At 35.5% G+C, this 23,410-nt stretch overlaps 1 protein-coding gene across 2 annotated transcripts in view; it reads right to left on the bottom strand.

Moving 5' to 3' along the window:
- Window positions 1-6,650: 6,650 nt before the first annotated feature.
- The window catches only part of HSPA14 (heat shock protein family A (Hsp70) member 14), a 29,405-nt gene continuing 12,645 nt past the window's right edge, over window positions 6,651-23,410 (bottom strand). For both annotated transcript variants that reach the window (XM_019738306.2, XM_074324785.1), the window contains exons 4-14: window positions 22,128-22,176; window positions 21,893-21,998; window positions 20,977-21,067; window positions 19,846-19,950; window positions 18,633-18,794; window positions 17,150-17,305; window positions 14,951-15,053; window positions 10,700-10,912; window positions 10,105-10,278; window positions 7,717-7,787; window positions 6,651-6,868 (exon numbers count right to left, since the gene is read on the bottom strand). In XM_019738306.2, coding sequence (XP_019593865.2) covers window positions 6,790-6,868; window positions 7,717-7,787; window positions 10,105-10,278; window positions 10,700-10,912; window positions 14,951-15,053; window positions 17,150-17,305; window positions 18,633-18,794; window positions 19,846-19,950; window positions 20,977-21,067; window positions 21,893-21,998; window positions 22,128-22,176 — 1,309 coding nt within the window. In that variant the 3' untranslated portion in view covers window positions 6,651-6,789. The remainder of the gene's footprint in view (window positions 6,869-7,716; window positions 7,788-10,104; window positions 10,279-10,699; window positions 10,913-14,950; window positions 15,054-17,149; window positions 17,306-18,632; window positions 18,795-19,845; window positions 19,951-20,976; window positions 21,068-21,892; window positions 21,999-22,127; window positions 22,177-23,410) is intronic.

The raw sequence follows: 23,410 nt of genomic DNA, 5'->3' as shown, positions 1-23,410 counted from the left end.
GGCGTGGCGCCCGGCGGAGCGTGGGGGCGGGGCGCGGCGGGGGGCGTTCGACTAGGTTGCAGCCACGTGCCTCAGACTAGCTGGTTTAGCGCCTAATCCAGGGGTACGCCTGTCAATCCTTCCCACACGTTGTTTTACATCGGCGCTACGTGTACATTGTGCACAATTCAAAACGTAGAGCAGAGCTATATGGTGCTTTTGCCTCCCATGCCTGTTTCTCAGCTACCTGAGTCCAACTAACCACTGTTGTTTCCTTCCATGCTACTCCCCTAGATCACAGGCTCTCAAAATTGGCCGCACGTTGGGATCTCTTGGAGGGGTTTTGCTTTTTGGTCCCACTCTCAGAGATTGATTTAATTGGTATGGGGTGTGATGTCAGCAATGGCATTTTTACGGCTCCCCCGGTGATTGTAGTGTGCAGCAATTTGAAACGACCGTCTAGATCAGTGCTTTGTACACTTGAATGGGCATAGAAATCATCTGGGGATTTTGTGAAAATGCAGATTTGAATTAGGTAGGTCTGGGCTGAAACCCGAGGTTCTGCGTTTCTGACGAGCTCCCAGGCTATGCCCATTGATGGATGCCTCTCCATCCGGCCACAATTCGTTAGCTAGGCTGCGGTGACAGCCAGGTCCTCTAGCAGGACAACTCCAGGAGTTTCTGTCCGGTCTGGAACCTCTCCCCGCCCCCATCCATTCTGCACACCGCTTCCATGGTGATTGTTCTAAACAATCTAAAGCAGAAATCTTAGAAGTAGAGTAAATGCGAAAACTTCAGTAGAAAGTCGTCTGGCATCTAGACAAATTTAAAAAGAATTTTATGTAAAATTACAAAAAAAATATTTCAAAGCATCATGTATAAATTTGAAATATTGGAAATAAACCCAGAACATTAAAGGAATTAATTTGATTCCGTTATGAAGTACTATCTAGCCATTAAAAAAGATCCTTATGAAGCCATTAGTATCATGTGGGAAGTGTTTACTATGTTAAGCAAAACAAACAAAAACCTGTAAAATACAGTTTCTACTATGTAAGAAAAAATGTGTAGGAAGATAAATATAAATTCTCTGCGGTGTGTTTTCCTTTTTGATTTCTCATTTTTACATATTTAGCCATTTTCTATAATGAGCATCTTATCACCTATAGGAGCAATCCTAGCAAAGATAGAAATGTAGATTTTCTAGGCAGAGAAAACAGAAATAACCAAAATCCTGGGGGTGGGGAGCAGGGAATATTCAAGGAAGTTAGGAATTAGAATGGGAGGAAATGATGAGCAGTGAGATCTGAGAAGTGGACAGGAACCCTAACAAAAGGGGCCCCCATGTGATAGGATCGGATAGGGCTTTTCATTCCTTAATATCAAGGTGAAAAGGGGGGAGGCTTAGAGCCTCATCTTCTTGCTAGGGCTTGTCTCCCTCTCCCGTCCCCAGTGTACTCACTGCCTCTCCTATATGTTCTTACAGCACCCTCAGGAGCATCCATTCTTAATTTCTTTCTTGGGTTTCCTTCTTCCTCACTGCCCACTCTTCCCTCCTCTTGCTGGCTCCCTTTCCTCTATCCAACCTAAATTCTGGGGCTCCTCAGAGATTGGCACTGATACATTTCTCTTATGCTCTCTTCCTAAGTGACTCAGTTCCCATGGCTTTAAATATGTTTTTAAACATTTTGTCTCTAACCCTGACTTCTGTTCTAAATTCCAAACTTTAATATCCACAGTACCTCGTTGACATATCCACTTAAGTGTTGCACAAACACCTCAAATGGAACATACTCATAAAAGTACCCTTGATTTTTGCCTCCAGGCCTGGTCTACGTAGGTGTTCAAGAAGGAAATCTGTCATCTTGAGTCACCCTTTTCTCATTCTCCAGATTAATTCCATTAGCAAGTCATGTCAATGGCTTGTCCAAAATACACCTTGATTCTGTCTCATCTCTCCATTGCTACTTCTATTACTTTAGTACAGGCCATCATTTCTCAGCTGGAGTCCTGCAAAAGCCTACCTAGTTTCCCACTATTGCTCCTGTCCAGTCCACTTTCCACACAGCTGCAAAAGTGACCTTAAAACATAAAGTGGAACAGTTGCCTCTTCTGCTTGAAATACTTCCCAATGGGCCTAGAATAAAACCCACTTTCCTACATGATCTTATGTGATTAGAACTCTGCCTCCCTAACCGTCCTTTGCCACCTTCCGTGGCACTCTCTCCTTTGCTCACTATTCTCTAGGACTTTTTTTTGCTCATTTAAAAATCTTTTATTGTGCATTTCCTATGTGCCAGGCACTGTACGAGGTGCTGGGAATATAACAGTGGACAAGAAAGAAAAATACCCTGTCCTCCTAGAGCTTATATCCTATCGGGAGGAGCAGATAAACAAGTGAGGAAATAAGTAACTTACAGCAACTCTAAATCACTTCCTAGGTGAGGATGCACTCCTCCTCTTCATGTGGCTACCTTCTTATCACTTTGGACTCAGCTCAAATGTCACTTCTTCAGAGGCCTCCCTGGTTACCCTATCTAAAGTAGGTACCTCCTATCTGCCATTCTCTCTTCTTTGCTCCCTTAAATGCACTTGTCAAAATCTGCAGTTACCTTGTCTGTTTTTTGTCTTGATCAGTTTCAGTAAAAATTTATAGAATGTATTAGACTCTTTTGTAAATCAACTATTTCCTTCATTTTTCTAGTCTTGAATCCCATTAATTCCAGGGGATTAGGACTTGTCTCTTCAACATGCATTGCTGTGTCTCTACTCTCTAGAGTAGCATCGCTCAAGGTAGGGTACAGGGACCCCGAGATCTGTACCCTATCAGGGGGCTCCTAAGTTCAAAACTATTTTCATAAGAAAACCAAGATCTTATCTGCCTTCTTTACTCTCCTCTCACCACTGTACAGTGAAGTTTTCCAGAAGTCTCACAACTTGGATATTGCAGATTGAAGAAGCGGATACCAGAATAGAGCTACTGTTTTATGCCAGATATTACAGAGATTTGAAAACATATAAAACAATACCATTCTTGCCACTGATTTATTTCTCATAAAAATGTTATATAGATTAACACAATGTTTTTTTAATTTAAAATAAATGGTTAAGATCTCTTAGTTTTAATTTCTATATGGAGATATATATTGTATATATCTGTATATCCATACATATATCTATATCTATATATATCACCAATATAAACAAAAACTCTTTAGGTTCTCAATAATTTTTAAGAGTGTAAAAGCAGTCCTAAGACTGCTTTTTCTCTTTTGAGAATCTTGGTAAATCCTGGCTATAAACGGAGCGGGAAATCAAAAGCCATTGAGAGACATACACGAGTGTCAAGGGAAAAATAAAGAATTATGCCGGCACCCCACAATTTCTTTCATAAAGACCACTGAAAACATGATTTCTAGAGGTCCATGGATGTCTCCTCTTCCATTTAAATAAATGTTCTTCTTTGAGAGGCAAAGAATACTAGGATAGACACTTGGAAATGTGAATTTAAATGAAATAATGCACATAACGTGCTTAGAATAGTAAATAATCAAGAAAAATTAAGTTTACAAAAAAAGCACCTGAATATTAGTTCAAAATTCACTATTTATTGACTGTGAGACCTTGGATAAATTATTTAATTTTCTGAATATATTTCTACGTCAAAAACACAGAATTAATACATGCCATGGTGCTCTCTCTATAGTACAAATACTCATGGAGTTGTAGGGAGATCACAATTTAAAAAATAAGATGAATTAAAGCAAATAAACAATAGCATTGTTATAAATGTTACATGGTCACTGTTATTTTGGAAATCCTGACATTTTCCCATGGAACTTGTTTTGTGCTCTGATAATCTTTAAAAAAAACTCTTACACATATAAAAAAACCTTTCAGTTGGTGATAAAATATTTTGTGGCCTCCCAAGACTTCCACAGTATTATATAGGCATTTCCTTCTATTTTTGTATTTTGCACTGTCCTTTAGACAATGCCAGACATGTAAATAGGCAAAATTATAATTGTAATTTGACATAAGCTTTTACCGGTAAACATACTTGAATTTTTAAACATGTACGTGACACTGCAAAGATAATTGACAAGTGCATGAAAAGATTATCAAGATGTTCACCAAAATCTTAACTCTTGTTACTTTGGGTGATAGAATATAGGATATTTTATATATTCTTATTCTTTTTTAATTTTGCTTTTATAATAAACATGTATCATTTTATAATCAGAGAAAGGTTAAAGCTATTTTCACCTAGAAAATTTAATTGGCAAATCTTCCACAAATCAGAAGAAAAGACACTTGTACCTGAGGACACACACACGCAAAAAATCTTATAATTTGTGACAACAGTGGATGGACCTACAGAGGGGGGGGTATTATGCTAAGTGAAATAAGTCAGACTGAGAAAGAGAAATACCATATGATCTCACTTATATGTGGAATCTAAAGAACAAAGTAAATGAACAAACCAAACAGAAACGGACTCAGAGATAGAGAACAAACTGACGGTTGCTAGAGGGGAAGGAGATTAGGGGCAGTAGGTGAAAAAGGGGAAGGGATTAACAAGTACAAATTGGCAGCTACAAAACAGTCACAGGGATGTAAGTACAGCACAGGAAATACAGTCAGTAGTACCGGAACAACGACGTACGGTCTTAGGTGAGTACTGGACTAACGGGTGGGAACCACTTCGTAAATTATGTAAATGTTTAACCACTATGCTGTATACCTGCAACTAATATAAAATAATACTGAATGCCAACTGTAATTGGAAAAAAATAAAGCGAAAAAACCCAAACAAACTTGTCACTTGAGGATACAAGAAAATTTGGGAGTATATTTCACTAGGGAACAGAGCACTTTTGATGACAATTTCAAATATGGTATGTTTGGGGGAAAAAATACAAATCTGATCAATGAGGTCAGAAGCAGTAGTGTTTCTTTCCTTCTTTAATGTGTTTCTAAACAAACCATAAGATATGCAAAAGATGTACTTACTGGCCATTGTCCTGTAGGATACAAAGATGACACTGTTTTTTCTTCCATGTAATTCACTGATTCAATAGACATTTACTGAATACCTATGTTCAGGCACTATTCTAGGGAATGAGACATGATGGTCACTAAGACCGAGGGTCTTTCCTCTCAGTGTTTCATAACCTAGTGCAGAAAGCAGTCAAGTAAGTTATTACACGGATATGGAAGAAAACTTAAACCCTTATAGTTCATTCTTTAAGTTTCAACAATCTACTGTAGGGATTGACAAACTTTTCCTGGAAAGAGCCAGACAGTAAATATTTTAAACTTGTGGGCCACACAGTTTCTGTTGCAACTACCGGTATTCACTCTGCCATTATACTGTGAAAACAATACAGACATGATTCAGTGTGGCTATGTTCAAATAAAAATTTATGTACAAAACTAGTTGTAGGGTAGAACTGACACACTGGCCAACCCCTGACCTATTAAAAAGAGCTGACAATAACTACAAAATAAAATCCTAAAGCACTTGTCCAAAGATACCTGAAAGTATTTAGACTTAGCAGTTCAACTAGTTCAGTTGGTATTTTTCCTATTTTCTGAAAACACTAATGCCTTATACATATGCTTATTTTATATGAAAGCTTTTATAACTTTGGCAAAGGCCCTAAGAAATAACTACGTACTTTGCCTTAGTCAAAAGAGTATGACTAATCAAAAGGCTCCTTCTTTGTGGACTTAGAATTATATCTGAATTCTCTTTGTGCTTCTGTCAATAATTTGATGCAGAAAAATCATGAAAAAATTTAAGTTTGGTTTCTGTATTTTTAGAAATAGAAGGTTACTGCCACCCATCTCCTTAAAAACCAACTGTATAATAAAGCACATCCACAACATTTGAACACGTAAATAACAGCAGTTTTAAAATTTTACTCCTGAGTAAAAGATTTCCTCTTCTCAATTCTGTTGGGAACCAAGGAAAGAAATGAATGGAAAATCCTCTGTTGGTAATAAAATCTAGAGTCTTATGTGCACAGCTTACCTTTCAGCTCTTCACTCAATACAGGCAGATTAGTTGTCTTGTTTTATTTAGAGAATAAGCTTTTTCATTAGTAACCCACTGAGGATCTCAATGCCCTAGTGAATGTTCTCTGATGAAAACAATGTGGCTAGCCTTCTCTTCAAAATAAAAAAATCTTTCAATTTCAAAAGAAAACCATGTTTGTAAGAGAGAAAAATCAAACTAAACTAAATTGTAAAAAGAAAAAGTAAAAGCACTGCCTTATATTTTCCTCCACAAAAGAAGCCACTGTTTTGATTTTTAGCCTTCTAGATGTTTTCCTGTCTCACACATACCTATACACAACTGTTGAGTTTGTAAGTCTACTTTTTTCTTTTAAGCAAAAATGATATCTTACTTTGTACACAGTTCTGCATTTTTTCAGTTACTATCACTTTTAAGTTGTTCTCTTAGTTAATTATCAAAAAATAAAAGACTTCTTAAAATTAGAAGTTATAGAAACAAATTTTTAAAAAACAATGTTAAATTCCCAGTAAAATTTCCTTCAATCCACTTAAACTACTTAATTCTAAATATCTTCATGATAGAAAAAGTTCCTTATATTTCCCACTAATAATGATTCATCTTAAGTGGAAAACAAAAAAAGGCTGCAACATTTACCAACATATTGTAGTTTAATAGAAACATAGATTACACAGTTCATTCAAAAGTATTTTAATATAAACATCACTTATAAGCAAAACCAAATAATGTTGATATTCTAGTTGTAAAAAATTCATGGTTTCCCTAAAACACTAAGATGCCACCTCAATAGTGATAGCTTCACATTTTCCAGTCTCTTGATCTGTGCATGTCACATGTAAAGATCCATCCCTGAACAAACAAAAAAATAACGTGACATAAGCTCATTTTATAAAAACAGGAAGTCCATAAGAAATTACTTGAGGACTTACAGTAAATAAGAGATAATTTTAATTTTTGAAAGAAGAATACTAAGATAAAGAAGAAGCACAATTTCAGTGTCTTTAAATTTAGTATTGTTAGGTAGTCCTTAAAAATTTCCTCCTACACCATTGAGATTAAGTTGTATTACTTGAAAACCCATATGAAGATTTTAAGTGTAAGACTTTATTCAAGCTCAAAATGGATTGTGTCTTTTTCAAGCCCAGGTCAAGACAAAACTGCTCTGATGAATTTAATATTCTTGCTAAGTATAATTTATGAAATGAATTGTCCCGAATGTTAACTTGGAAACAATTTACTTGCAAGGTATAGTGTTATGGATGAACTGTTGTCAGGGAAATGGTAACAGCTGGATTTAATTAGTAACTTATTTCCTAGCGATTTTCTGTAGCAATACTGAAATAAGCTTATTCTTTCACAGGACAAATAATATCAATTATGTAACTTTAGAAAATTATATTTAAAATCAATAAAAATTATCCGAAATTTGCATGAACTAGTTTTTTAGGTGGACTATGCCCACAGTATAATTAAAGAGTTCATAACAAATTCAGAATGCAAATAACTTGAGATACACTTTTCTTTGTAAGGTATAGTAATTCTGCAGGGCAAAAAATGTAAATCACTGATAAAATCTTCCTCAGTTTTTACTAAATGATTTTTCAAGAATGACAATGGGTAAAGAATCAATAAACTAACAAAAAAGGTTAAGTCTCAAAGTGAATTTTCTTAACATCACAAGTAGTTTCATTTTGTACCTTTTCATAGTAAGAACAGCCAATATGTCACGTAATCCATTTTCTTTTTTATCTAAATCCTGGAGTATAACCTGTTTATGCAAAAATAATACAATAATGATTCAGTACTGCAACGTATTAATAAACAGATGCATTAATTATTCCAACAGACCAAATCCTACTTATTACTAAAACACACTTTTAAAAATAGCACAGTTTTCAACTCTCCTACCAGTCATTAGAATTCAGAGAACAGGATTAAGCTTTCTCAACTATGAAATGAAATGTCTCCTCCAGAAGGAGGGCATGTAAGATAACTAACATATTTGTCCCTTTTAAATGTCATGTCCTAGGTTAAAATGATTGTTTCTATGAAGTACTATTTGTCTCAGAAAATAAACACTGCTTTTCTTTTTGGTAATTAAGCTATTATCAGTAACATGGAAATTTTATTTTGGTAAGCCGTCTTTCTGTTCTTTTAAAAATCCAAGTATTTTAAATACACTTGGAAAACCTACACAAACCTTGCAAACATGTGGCAAATTCTTTTGTACAACTAAGATTACATTTATAAGTAAGAGATACTAATGAATTTACTATAAAACTCCTCCGTTTCCTAAAGAAAAGTATATCAATAAACCAAGTTTGGAAGCAGCTTTTTGGATTTTACCTATATCAAGATTTATGACCTTAGGCAAGGCGCTAAGTACCTAGCTTTACTCATTTGTGAAATGAGAAGGTTAGAACAGATGGGATTGCTAAAAGATTCTCTTCCAGATTCAGTGTTAGGTGCTCACTTTTGTCTTCTGGCATCTGTAAGTTAGGATATAGTGACAGTAGCTGCAGAGTCTCAGAGAAGCATGTGAAGAAAAAGGTCATAAACATACAAGAGACAGAAGCTAAGGGAATAAACATCGAGACTGCCATCTGAGGTCGGAAATCTGTGCACAGGGAAGTGCTTAGATAGTAACACAACAGAAACATCTGGACGAGCTTTTGAGAACTTTACTGGTTGAAGGAGCCCTACTCCCGTAGATTCTAAGATGTTAATTAAATCTGAGTTGGAGCCCAGACATGTAATGTATGTGTGTGTTTTCATTATTCTCTTGTTGAAAGCAGTAAATAGATATAAAACTAAAGATATTACACGTTCTCTTTTGTTACCTACATTTGTTTTATTTTTACTATAAAACTAATTCATGCTCATGTCCTGTGCTATTTATAAAAAATTCAGTAGAAAGTGTTAAAAAATAAAATATCCTCAAACCTACCCACTGTTAAGGTTCCTGAATACAGTTGAAAAACTTAGATATTTTCTATATCCCCTCACGGATATCTAAATATACACATCTACCCAAACACCTCCTCCCTTACACGGACCCATAATCTCAGTCTTTTTATTTAAAAAACAAATGATATCATACTATAAATATAGTTCTGCAGTCCCTGTGTGCTGTTTTAATGTAACTGTATTTCTTGGGAAGGTTTCCAAGCAAATAACACGAGCGGCTCCCTCGCTCTTTTTAAAGAGACACAGAGGATCATATAGTATGAAATATACATGGGGTATTCTGAAAAGCAAACTTACGCTGTATCAGAGGCAGCGTGGTTTCATGGCAAGAGCATGGGCCCAGGAGTAAAATCAGCTTGAGGATAAACGAACTCAACCAACAAAATAACAAGGCATTTACCGTGTTTCCCCGAAAATAAGACCTAGCTGGACCATCAGCTCTAATGTGTGTTTTGGAGCAAAAATTAATATAAGACCCGATCTTATTTTACTCTAATATAAGAAGACCAGGTCTTACATAATATATAATATAACGTAATGTAATACAATATAATATATAATATAGTATAATATAGTATAGTAAGTATAGTATAATGTAATGTAATATAATGTAATATATAATACCAGGTCTTATATTAATTTTTGCTCCAAAAGACACATTAGAGCTGATGGTCCAGCTAGGTCTTATTTTCGGGGAAACACGGTACTACCATAAGGCTGTTTCTTAATCATCTATAAAATGCACATAATAATATCTATCTCACAGCATTTTGAGAGCATTTTGTTTGTAAAGTACCTCGTGTAGCACCTGGCATTTAGCAAACAAAAAAAATGTCATTTCCCCTGCCACATATCTTACCACCAAAGAGGGTCAAGAGCTCAAAGAGAAAGACTAAAAATACAAATTGTATTTTGTGTTCATTTTCCTGTAGCTGTTTCAAATTAAAATCACCTAGTTCTTCTCTCTTACAAAAAAGAATAAGTAGAAGTAATCTATTCATAAAAATGTGTTAGATATCCTATGTACATTTTACATTGATATTAAATTGAGTCCAATCCAGAAGGAAAAGCTAAACAGTTTCATGAGACTAATTCATAGTTCAGTTTTACGTATTCACCTGTGCGAACTTGTCTTCCTCTTTTGCAGAGTTTTTCCCCTCAGACTCATAGAGTTCGAGGCACACTGAGGATATACTTCCAGGGGCTTGTAATGTGTGTTGTCTTCGAGCTGGCAAAGGAGTCCCCGATGGAAACAGTACTGTGAAACTGTTGGCTCCTGATTCGTCGACTCCCTAATAAACAGGAAAATAATATGCATATCCTTTGATCTTTATCATTACAATTTAAAAAAATCACTCCTATAAATGTAATACATATCCCAGGCTGATAATTGTTGGAAACTACAGATAAGCAAAGAGAAGAAAATGGAAGCGATCCTTAATCCCAACCTACTTTATTTAAAAACAAATTGAAACATAAATCTCTCTATGATTATGATTAGATTAAAAGTTATGATTAAAATTAGTTATTAAGAAATTAACATGTTAGATTAATACTAAAGGAATATTCGAAACTCAAACATAAAATCACAAATATAAATTAAAAAGTTTTACCAGTATATAAAGTTTTATTGTAAAAACACGGTATGTATGAAAACTTACGGCATTAAATTTAAACCACTTTTATGGGAAAGCAAAGAAGAGCTAAATGTACCTTAACTAAAATATCTTTGGCTGAACACTCTATGTTAAGAGAGTCTTCTATTAAAAGGTTTTCTTTCCCAATAAGAATTCCTGCTTCTATAGCTGCACCAATAGGGATAACCTCATCAGGCGGGATCGAATTTAGAAGCTCAACAGCTGGGAAAAGATCTTTCATCAGTTGCTGTAGCCTTGGGATTCGAGAAGACCCTCCACAAAGGACGACCTAGAAAATAAAAATAATTTTCAGTTTTTCACTTCTAGAACAATGGCTGTTTCTCAAAGTTGACTGTAAGAGGCTGACCCATCTTCATCACATAAAATATAAGAAACCCTATTTTAACGTATTATTTTGTTATACTGACCATATAAATATATATACAAATCATTATTTCTGAAGAACTTAATGCAAAATTGCTCTTTTATGAGCTTGTCCACACGTGTAGTGCCCCAACTTTTATGGCTGCCACCCAAGGGATGGGCCCCAAATCACCTAGCTCTGATAGCCAACAGGCTTGCATTCATGAGTCTCCTAGGACTACAGCAAATAAAGAAGAAGTTTCTAAATAGGCATTCCCTGCCCAGTGGCTTTACACCAGGGCTCAGTGCAGAAGGAGCAGGCAAAAGACCCATTTTCCAGTTTCCACTTGGCAGGGGTTTGATTGCTTACTTTCATAGCTGCTTGGGTATTATAAAATATGAATCTAAACAACAATGAGGAAAATAAAAAAAAATACAGATTATTTTGAAAAAAAGTAATAAAATCTATCGAAGTTTGGAATAAAACCAAAGCTATGAATAAGTAAAATTGTAGTTAATTTATGAGGGAAAAATTTAGATGAAATAAATTAATTTGCATTTAATATAAGAATTTAGAAAAATAATGAAAGTGTCCTGGAAAGGCTAGAAAAAATAAAGAGAAAAGCAGAAATAAACCAATTAGAAAAGAGAAGAAGATAACTTGAAAAAAAAATCTAAGGAAGTCTTTTGGGGATAGTAAGTGGCAGGAGTTGGAGCAAAAAAATAAAACAACTATCTGCCAAACTTAGGGAAGGCAAAAACAGAAAAACTCAAAAAGAACCCAGAGAGATAGAGATAGAGCGAGAGCGAGAGCAAGAGAGAGAGCGAGAGAGAGAAACTGGCCCATTTTAATTTAAATAACTTCTTTATATATACAAATTTTAGTATGAAAAGATACATAAAATTAAAGTTTTAATAATGTTATACAAAGTTGTATGTTAAAAATTCAAGAAATTATTATGAAATGGGTCAAATTCAAAATTGAAGCAAGAAGGAGAACTTGTAAAAGTTGTATGGTACTTCAAAAGTTAGTTTCAGACAAAAGTCTGTTTACAGGTAAATTCTGTAGAATTCTTGAGGAGCAGAGAATATCCATGCATTATGCAGTAGAGTAGAATACCTACAAAGATGGAAAGGTATTAAATTCATTTTAGAAGCACCCACAGCCCAGGACACAACAATAAAAACACCAATCAAACAAAACCCTCTGGACCAGAGGTTGCAAAGTTGTAACTTGCAAATTACATCAGGCAAGTTTTGTTTTGTCTCTCCACACAGTGTTATTAAAAGTTCTGAATTAGTTTACTAACATTTAAATATTAAAATTTTTTTATTAGAAGTCCCTATTTTGAGTCTCTTAAAAAGTCGAAGGCTCCAACAGCACTGGTCTGCATCCCTAAAGGGTAGTAATTGGCAGGTGGGTAGCAGGTTTGGACTAGGATGGCTCCCGTCTGTAGGTGGCAGGCCCACCTTGACTTGTTGCGGCCCTCACACCAGCTAGTGAGCACTTGCCATTTATAATTACATTTGTGTTCTTGCTTTTCTTACAGCAGAGTTCAATGTAGAAAAGTTTAAACCCTCTACACCCATCTCTCGATCTAGTAGGAGAATGAAAGAAAGACCAAGAGGGCTGTGTGTTTCAAGAAAAATGGTTTTTAAGAAACATTTCTTTTTCAAAGTGGAATGGTACAGTGAATCTGCTGTACATCTTGGCTGCTAGGCAGCTCAACTGTGGCATAGTGCTTAAGATATATGTACAACTTTTTACATGTGAAAATAAGTTGACTTTTTTTCATACCATCTGTAGGAATAACCTCAGTTTCAGTGCATCAGATATGACAGAGAAAACATTATCTTCCTGAATGACATCATATTCTTTATAAATCCTACCAACACCTCTGTCCCTGTGAAGGATTTCATTTGTTCTTTCCTAGAGATTTTATGAAAGAAGTTGAAAATACAATTCTAGGAAAAGAGAATTTTTCTGAAAAATTGCAATGTTAATAATGAAGTTTTACACCTACTCAATCTAAATTGCTTTTTGATGGTCAATTTGGTAATAAATATTAAAACTTTTTACTCCCAAATGTTATTTTCAGGAAATGAAGGGTGTTCACAAAGACTGCTGTTTATAAAACCAAAATAAGCTATATATCTAACATCAGCAATTGGTTTGATGAATTATGGTATGTCAGTGCAATGAAATGCTATGCAGCTATTAAAGTGCCGTTGTAGAGTCTGGAAACTTGGTTAAAATGGAGGGATTAATTACACCAGTTTATGTGCCCTTCCATAAGCCCAGTCAACTAACAGTAAAGGGATTTAAGAAGATAACAATGTAAAAGGGCAAAATAACTGAATGAGAGATCTTGAGATTTCAACAAATTTTGTAAGGTGGAAAGGAGAGAGAGAATTGTCTTAAAGCAGATCAAGTTTGAGAACCAAAGAGAAAGCAAGGTGGTTTGACTCCCAGAACCCAGAGAGGGTGGGGACTTGGAAGCACACAGCACACAAAACGAGGGTGGGACATGGACGTGAAAGCAGATGACTGGTAGAGAGCATAGAAAATATAGAGTGAACAGACCCCCAAGACCCCTCCCCTAATCCAGACAGGTGGCCACCAGCACCTCCCCCACACTCAGAGACTGAGGTTTGGACGCCGGTCATGGCCTTGGGTACAAAGGTACAGCAGGGGACAGAAGTGGGGCATGGTGCTGGAAACGAGGGCAATAAGGAAAGTTTGCATATTAAACAGTAGGAACCACGAAGCTCCCTGTGCTCAGAAGGCCAGAAACCAGACATGTCCTCAAGCAAGAGGGCTGTGGATTCCTTCTGGAAGAACCAGAGGCCAGGCGTAAGAGAAAAGAAAGAGCATGCGTTATGGAGACCCACTGCCTGAGTGCCGATCCTGGCTCCCTCACTCACTTGCCAGCAGTAGGACTTGAAGCAAAGGACTGACCCTCTTCAGAAACCTTAGTTTTCTCATCTGAAAATGGAGATAATAGTGCCTACCTGCTGCTGCTGTTGTGAGATTAAGTGTTTTAATGCCTGTAAAGCCCAATCATCCCCTCCCCCTTCCCCGTAAGACGATTAGACATTGGCGCCCAGTGTCATAACTGGACTTTGCAGCCCCTCTCTGTAGGTGGAGTAGATTTCTGGGCCCCACTCTCAGGCCTGGCCTGTGTCTAGCACTGGCCAACTGAATGTGAACACACCGAAGCACACCACATCTAAGCAGAAGCTTTAAAAGCCACGCAGGTTCTGCAAGCTCTCTTCTTCTTTTCCCTCTGCCATGGGAACCGCATGTCCCAGGTAGCTGCCCCTTTAGTCTGGGTCACAGAATGAGAAGCACCATGGCAGTAGACCGACAGACACCTTCAGCTGCCCACAAGAAATGTATGAGGTGTGATCAAAAAATACAGTGAATGTTTAAATAAAATTTATTACAGTAAAAGACACGTTGCCATTAATCCCCCTCAAAATACTCGCCCTCGCTTCGAACACACTTATCTCATCGTTCTTGCCACTTTCTGAAGCAGTTCTGGAAGTCCTCTTTCATGAGTGTCTTTAGTTGTGCTGTCATGGCTGCCTTGATGTCCTGAATCGATTCAAAGTGTTTACCTTTCATGGTCATTTTGACTTGGGGGGGGGGGGGGCAAGAAGTTGCACGTGCCAGATCCAGTGAATAAGGTGGATGAAGACACACCGTAATGCTTTATTTGACAGAAATTGCCGTAGCAGAAGCGATGTGTGACACGGTGCATTGTCATTGATAAAGGATGAAAACACTCATGAAACAGGACTATCACTACAGCCAGTAATCAAAATTTAATCTATTGTCCTTGCTCGTTAATACAAGCTCAGAAAATGTTTAAATTCATAAAAATATTCTTTCAGTACTGAGGGGCTATTTGCAAGCCTGAAACTACTCCTAAAATAAATAAGAAAAATATAAAAGCATTACCTTGTTGATATCATCTGCTGTAAATCCACTTTGTTCTAAGAGGGCTCTGATTGCTTCTATACATTTATTAAAAAGTGGTGAACAGAGAAGTTCAAATCTTGCCCTGCACACACACACAAACACACGCGCGTACACACACATGCGTGCACACACACAGAAAGAAAAAGACACAGAGAAAAGGCTTAGTACAATTAACAAGACATCTTTTTCTTGTAAGAGTGATGCCAAAACCTAATGTGTTCTCTTAGGAATAGATTTATGATCAGAAAAGGATATTTAACACCCAGCAGTGCAATTCCGTGGGGGGAACAATATCCAAGTTATTTATCTACAAGCATATGAAGATATTTAAGATCAAATTCAGGTTGGAGATTCTTACCCATGGCCTACTTATAAGCTTTCAAAACCCTGAAAAATGAAGACTCAATGTATGGCATTCCCAACAATAAAGCTATTAATCCAAGTCAAACCATCATTTGGAAGTTTTTGATATTTTCATGTGTTAAAAGTTTTAAAAATTATTATTTTTCTTTATAATCTGAGACAATGCTATACAGAAGGTTAGCTCCTTTGCATCGCCTAGAAACTTGAATTCTAGCATATAACTTTAAGAATGATCTGTGGTCATGAAAAATGTACTCCCTAATTTCATACTGAACTTCTCAAATGCAGATGACTGATTTTTAAATTTACTTGTGCCATCTCTAGACACTGAAACATACTTTTCGGTTGAAATTTTTGTGATAAAGGCAAATTTTTCTTAATGAAAAATTATAATTTCTATCTTATTCTTAATAACTGGTGTTAATAAGCCAATGCATACTGAGTACTTGGACAAACTCTGCACTAAGTTAAGAATCTGGAAATAGAAAAAATATAGACATTCTGCCACAAAAGAGATTTCATTTTAATTTAATACCCTTCTATCTTTTGGGTTGTAGCTTGAACTCTCTCTTAAAAGATATAGAGCAGTGCTAACAGAATTTTCTGTGAACCACTAGCCCCACGAGACTATTGAGTATTGGAACTGTGGCTAGTGTTACTTAGGAATGGAATTTTTTATTTGTTTCCAATTAATTTAAATTTAAATAGCCACAGGTGGCTAGTGTTTATCACATTGGGCATACAGCTCTGAAGTCTTTAGGAAAGTCCAGGGAGAGAGAGGAAGCTCAACCATAACGGCCAGATGAAGAGAGAATTTAACTAAATATAGTCAGTACAATCCTAAAAATAATATAATACTATAGTTCTGGAAATTTTCACTATATTTCCAAGTCACCTGTTAGGTTGTCGGGAGATCGGAATAGTTTAACTAATGTAGCTATTACTACTGTTAGTAATATGCAATGTAAAATGACAGGGTGACATCCGCCCTCTGGACTTTCTGGGTAAAAGTGCAAACCCTTGTAACCAATGTTTTGGATTATGTACGAGATATGGCTATTAGAAACAATTTCATGCACATTATACCTGTGTTTACTAAATGTCATATAAGCTGTTAAAATTTAAAATGTTGGTGATGGATGACAGAGCAAACAAAACCAAGATAAATATCAATCTTTAGTATAGCGTGATATTTAAAGACTATGAACTTTGGGGTCATACTGGTTGGGTTTGAATCCCAGGTCCATCACTTACTAGCTGTGTAACTTTGGGCAAGTAATAAACCTCTCTGGGTTTCAGCTTCCTCATGCGTAAAATAAGGAATACCTCATTAGGCTGTTATGAGGACTTGATGATTAATACATATTAATACTTAGAATATAGCCTGTCACACAGTGTTAACAATTCAGTTGTAGTAAACGACCATTGACGTGCAAGCCCCACATCCAATATAAGCAACAAAGAACTAGGGACTATATAGGTGGGGCTGTCATTTAGTAAGAGAAATCTGAAAATCTCAAATTTGAGTCTCTTCTCAACTTTCTCTAAAAGATCTAGTTGTAGCTGTAAATAACAGAGCAAGCAATCACAACTGATGTAATTACTTTGGGAACAGTCAGTTATTCAGTCTGACTAAAATTGGATCCAAAAAAAAAAAAAATTGGATCCCAGAAGTAGAGACAGGAAAGCTCTTCTTTTTATAAATGGAGAATAAATCTCAAATGAACAAACAAAAAACTCAGGATGAGAAAATGACACCTAAATAAGAACGCACTTAAAGAGTTCCTTAAAAAAGTTTTTGAATTTCAATTTTACCTGGACACAGTGCAGTCAAAATCTTGACCTTCATATAACGAGTCAAGGAAACAATTGGCACTTCCCAAGGTGGACAAAGAATGTTTTGCAATGTCAGCACTGTTCATCAATTTCATCATGGCTCGGGCATTTCCTCTGACGTCATGTTTGAAGGATCTAAATTAAAAATACAGTCTTTGAAGTTTAAAAATTACTAGGTCATTTCAAATTTATTATAACAAAAATCTGGATAATCCCTATTAGGATAATAAGCAGCTCATGAATCAGGATAAATACCAGATTTTAGTACCTGGCTTCTAACCCTCCAAAGTTTCCAAAGAAAATTCGCTGCAATTAAAAGAAGAATTTCCTCAAGAAAAGTGAATAACCAAACATACTTAATACTTTGAGTTGCTGCATTCTGTAACCATAATAATGAAGTATACTTTGAAGAAGGTGGAGTAGCTGTCATCTTTTTACAGATGAGACAAATGGAAATTGAAGGAGATTAATGTAACTGGGTCAAGTCTCCTACCTCCCCCATTGCAACTGCAGCACAATCATTGTTGAACAGTATAAAATTATGTGTCCAGCATTAAACAAATAAACTAGAAGTGCTTCTTCAAAGAAATCTGACACACACAAAATAATGTAACAGTTCTTTTACCTTTGGAACTGTTGAGTTAATGGTTAAAACTAAGTTGAGTTAATTGTTAAAACTGCTTGCTAAGTAGTGAACAAATGGCCTTGTTACTAAACATGTTTTGTGACTGGAATTGGTAGTAAAATTAACAACGCCCAACCTTGAATTGTAACACTTTTATAACAAAAAGCTGTATAGGTCTTTATTAAACAAGTAAGAAATTATGGCTTTTATCAAGACTTTTTTAACCTAGTCGGTTTAGTCAAACTGATGAAAATACTATTTCAGCTACATTTTTGTTTTTAGAGCGGTAATGCCCCAAATACAACGTTTATCTATTTGGCTCTTGATGTGCCAAACAAGGTTAGAATTTTGAATGGAATAATTACATCCAGTAACAAAACTAAAATATTCCTTGTGGTAGTAGATTAGTAATTAAACACTCCATAAAACATTATTTCCCTGAGATATAACTACAATGTACGTAATCTTCATCAGATCTACTTTTAAAAACTGTTCAGAAGGGCGTAAAGGCCTCCGTGCCTATTCCTTCTTCATTCAGACATCAAAGCAGCACATGAAGAATTAAGAAACTGAACTTGAGATCCAAGTTCACACAGTTCAGTGTCTGGTGGTCCCTTAAACTAAGTGAAAAATCCAAGAGCATTGAACTGGGCAGCTTGACCTCTGCTTCCCCACGTTTGCCTGGCTAGACATTAACTCTAGACACAACAACATCCAGTGCACTGGAAAAACCACAACCTCCTTTGAAGCAGGGCAATTTCAAATGAATTAGGAAAAAAAATAAAACCTGAAGACAAACTTCAATCAAAATGTATCATCAACTCCATTAATACTCACCTCTGAAACTCAGAAGCTAGATACTGTGCTAAGGTTTCTGTGAAATGTGTACCTCCAATGTTATCATCCGTGTTTGTTGCAAGAACACGATATATCCCACTGTTAACTTCCGTGATACTGATAGATAAGGATGTCCCTCCAAGTTTGAACACCAAAATATTGCTTAAGAAAAAAAAAGACAACATGAGTAAGTTAAGAGAGAATCACAACATTTTAAAGCTAGATTGGACTTCTTAAACTAAGAAGTCACTTAGTTTAATCCCTTTAAATCATAAATGAGGAAACTAAAAATCTCACATGAGTAACTAAGTTGTCCATGGTCATCACTTAGTGATGAATCAAGCCTAGAAACCAGATCTTCTGATTTTAAGTCAAAGTTATTTTTCATTTAATTGTGGTAAAATTGTATTCTTCTGAGAAACTGGAGTTCAAAACACCAACTTTTCAAATAAAGAAGAGATTTGTTATTATAGTGAATTGTAAGAGAATGTAGAAATGTTGTGCTACTATTTTCCAAGCTACTACTGCAATAACATGTTCTATAAAAATGAAACATGAAAAACTAGGAGCTAATTTCCTATGCATCAACATTCATAATTTCTGATAATCTACATTTATCTAGTTTACCTAAAAATAATTTCCTAGTGATTTATGCATATTAGTTTCTTTACTCTATGAGATATGAATGAGGTGAACAACTAGTGGAAATTAATATATTTGAATTAATTTAAGTTGCATGATGTGCCAGTTCTATTAAGACAAGCTTTGACAAGTAAATTAGGAGTATGTTTTACTATTTCATTATCAAAAGAAGTCTTAAATCCGCATGCTGGATTTCGCCCCATCTCCTGCCAACATGAATGTATATAAAACTAATCAATGTTTCTAAACATGTTTAATAATTGGAATTGGTAGTAAAATTAAGAGTGTCCTAGCTTGAGTTGGAACTTGGCTGGGCTTACGAACTTCAAATCTTCCTCCGATAAAGAGACAAAATATGGGTGATAAAGGGAAAGCAGAAGCTCAGTCTTTTCTCCTTTCTCTACTGTCCTAGGACATCTTTCTCATCTATTTTAAAAACTCTAGTTTAGGTATCTTTTCATCCACAAAGGCTTGGAACCACTGCATTATAAACAATCTCTACTGATATAACTGCTATAATCTAAACTGTTTTTTGCACTGTAAAACTGAAAGCTGCAAGTATGGTTTTTACCTTTTTCCAGTGGGTGAGTCTTGTCCAATTCCATAAGCCAGGAGAGCTGCAGATGGCTCATGGATTAACCGCAAAACATCAAACCCAGCAGCTCTGGCTGCTTCCCTGTGGACAATTTGCTTTCAATGAATTTAGTATCACAACATGTTCAAGTTCAAGTTCACATACTTAGAAATGCTCTGCTAAAGATTTTATGCAATAGCAAGTAAGATTTCATAAGTAGAACATGAACGGTAATGATCTTTAGAAGCAAGATAATAGAACACAGAAATGGATGTCACTCTGTAAGAGTAGATCATTTTCCATTTAAAATAGTAATGTTCAGAGTCTACTTTCTTAAAGAAAATAACATGTGCTTATACTAAACAAGGAAAAGAAAGCTCTTCAAAATGCCCATGCTTACAAACTTTAGAAAGTGGTTAACACAAATTTGTAATACATTTTGGAATTTTCCAATTACTTTTAGCGTCACAGGTATTAACATCTCACAAGTTCAAGTAAATAAAGCAATTCTCTACCTCAGAAGCAACTTAGATGCTGGCCTAAAACTTCATGTGGAACCCTATCCCAAAACAAAGGCATGAATGCTCACCAATTACGTTTGCATAGTAACTAAATTATAATGTAAATTATACTGTAATCCTAACATCAAAAATTTTGTCATATACGCTGTAAACTAAATTTGACTTTTTGTTTAGATGCTGAGATCTAAGGTGAAGAAATAGCTGCAAATATATTCTAAAATTGCACATTTTTGTATAATTCCTACATAAACCCTAATTACATGAAACTGACTCAAAGTGATTCATAAGCATTAACTTGGTAATTAAAAACACTTCTAATCAAAAGAACTAAGAAGGTATATCTAATTTTATGTTCTCTTGGCATTCCATAGAAGATAGGAAATATTAATGATCATTAACATACTTTTTTACCATGTTCTTTACTTTTGTGTGTGTGTGGATATATATATATATATATACACACACATATATAAATACATGTATTTACAAATACAACTTTATTGCCTAAGGTATTTTCAAATGCAACTTTACTTTTTACTATATGGTGCTATTGTGAAATTTGTATTTCCTTTAACTAAAAACACCAAAAACTCCATATTATACTTACCCAAGAGCATTTTTTTGCTTTTCTCCAAAATCAAATGGAACAGTTATAACTACATCATTTGCATTTGAGCCCAAGACAGAATGTGCCGTTTCTATATATTAAAAAAAATAAAAATAAATTCTGATGGCAGAAAAAAAGTCAAGTGATACTTTCTGAGGTTTATTCATTTGTAGCGAAGATTTTCTCACTATAACAATTTTTCAATTCACATGACTATATCCCACCCCATTGATTTTCTTTCCTTATTCTCTTAAACTGTACACTATTTTTCGTGGTTTTGGTAGTTTGTGGACGTAGAACTAGGTACTTTCCAAAGTGCCTGGCTCTTAGGCTTCAAAGTTTCAACCATCTCCCAAATTAGACTGATTCCACTGAGAATAAGCTTGTAATAAGTCAATGTGAAGACAAACAGCACCATGTTAGTTCAACACATTAAAGGTATCCCTTCCATCCCAAAAGTTCTTAACATAAATTCCAGAGCCTTATGAATAATCTACTCCAGAATTTCCTAAATTGTTCCAAACAATGCCACTCAGCCCCAGCCTTCGTCCAAAGTGATGATAAAACCAGACCTACCTAACGTGCCTAAATATTATTGAGCGTGCACTCTCAATCTTACAGAGGGAGATAAACGATATTCATTCTTCACTGTGCTTATTTGGCCACTTTATCTTAAGAAGTTTTGAAAATGCCAATCTAGCCTAATCCATTCACATTACTTCTCCAGAAATCAAAGTCAGGGAAGGTATGTCATTTAACCATGGTCACATGGCCAATTAGTGGCCCCGTCAAATCTAGAGTACAGGTCTCCTCACTGCTCATCTGCCCAATCACTGGCTTCTCCCTAGGTCAGAAAATACACCTAATGGTTTTTTTAGCAGTCAACTCTTAAAAGATTTTCTCTTTGGCTCAATACCTTTCATCTTACTAAATATCAATCTGGCAACATCTTCTGGGTTAACAAATTTTGTTTCTTCTCCAGTATCTATTTCATATTGTAATTTCCCATTTTTTTCAATGACCTATAAAGGAAATTATAAGTGTGTTAAGTAAGGAAGAATTTTGATAAAAACACAAAGTTTCAAACTAATACTACAGGTTAGCACCTTAACAATTACTTTTGTAATAGGGAATAATAGAACCATACTCACTAAACATTTACTTTCTGTGATGTATTTCCGAGCCTGTGGATCATCAGAGCTGTCCATAGAGACAAAGATAGTTAACTATTAAAATCAGTATCGTTGATATATAAGATTTAAACATTATATTCATCAACACCACTGAGCAAATATAAAAATATAAACAAAATCATTACATTGCTTAATATTAAAAAAACTTCAACTATAACAGATGATAGGATTAAATGAATGGAATATTTATAATGGGTATAGTAATTCTATTAAGGTGTTACTTTTCTGCATTTGAAAGTAAATAGCTTATTTTTCCTGATCTTGCTATTAACAGGTGCTACATTTGGGGATGATTTTCATAATATCAGTGATTTTATGTGATATACTCTCACATCTATAATCCTGAAGCTCCAACCACTGAGATAAAAAGGACAAAAATATTGCAAACGAAGCGCAAACCAGCATGCCTAACACCACCTTTGTTACTTGGTTTCTGAACATGAATCTATACCCACAATAAAAAAAGGGAGCAAACGTACGAATGTTATACACGGAAAGGTGCACAGTACTATAGGTAGATAGACCTAGAATGTCCCATACAAAATAGATATTAATGTTCTTGGCAATGAAAACATTAAGACAACGGGTGCCGTGCTGCTCAACACAGCAATACTAATTTCTGCGGAATACAAAATGTTTCCACATGTATTACCTCACTTGCTCTTCACGACACCTATGTGGGGTTGGTTTGGCAGGTATTATTTCAGAGGTAATAGGTTCGTAGAGGGTCAATGACTTATAAGCTAATAAGGGGCAGACTCAGTACAGATCCCAGGTCTTCTCAGGCTACAGTTGTGTACACTTTAAACAACCGCCCGGCAGTAAGATGGTACATGACTGAAGTACTTCTGCCCCTTGAATTGGAATGGGAGTCTTTGATCCTTAACTTAATTTCATCTAGAAATCAAAATGAAGTAGATCCTTCCTCTAAACCCTTCTTCCAAAGGGCTGTGGCTATTCTGTTCAGAGACCAGGCTTAAATGTTTACTAAAAGGTGAAAATTAATAGCAACTAATTGCTGAAGCGTTATTGAATATGGAAGGACCCTAATCTGTGTAAATAATAGGAAGACAAAAGGGGTTTAATTCAGCTTAGAGCTCTGTCTGGAATCCTTGCAGATTCCTCATACTTCCTTCCCTATCACCTAAAAATTGATCTAGAGAGAAAACGGGTAAGTAGCTTGCTCAAAGTCGCATGGCTAATTTACGGCAGAATTGGGAAGAATCCTTATATTTAATCTA

The sequence above is a fragment of the Rhinolophus sinicus genome, linkage group LG02 (genome assembly GCF_036562045.2).
Source record: "Rhinolophus sinicus isolate RSC01 linkage group LG02, ASM3656204v1, whole genome shotgun sequence".
Taxonomy (NCBI): Eukaryota; Metazoa; Chordata; class Mammalia; order Chiroptera; family Rhinolophidae; genus Rhinolophus; species Rhinolophus sinicus.
This window is presented reverse-complemented; position numbering and strand designations above follow the sequence as displayed.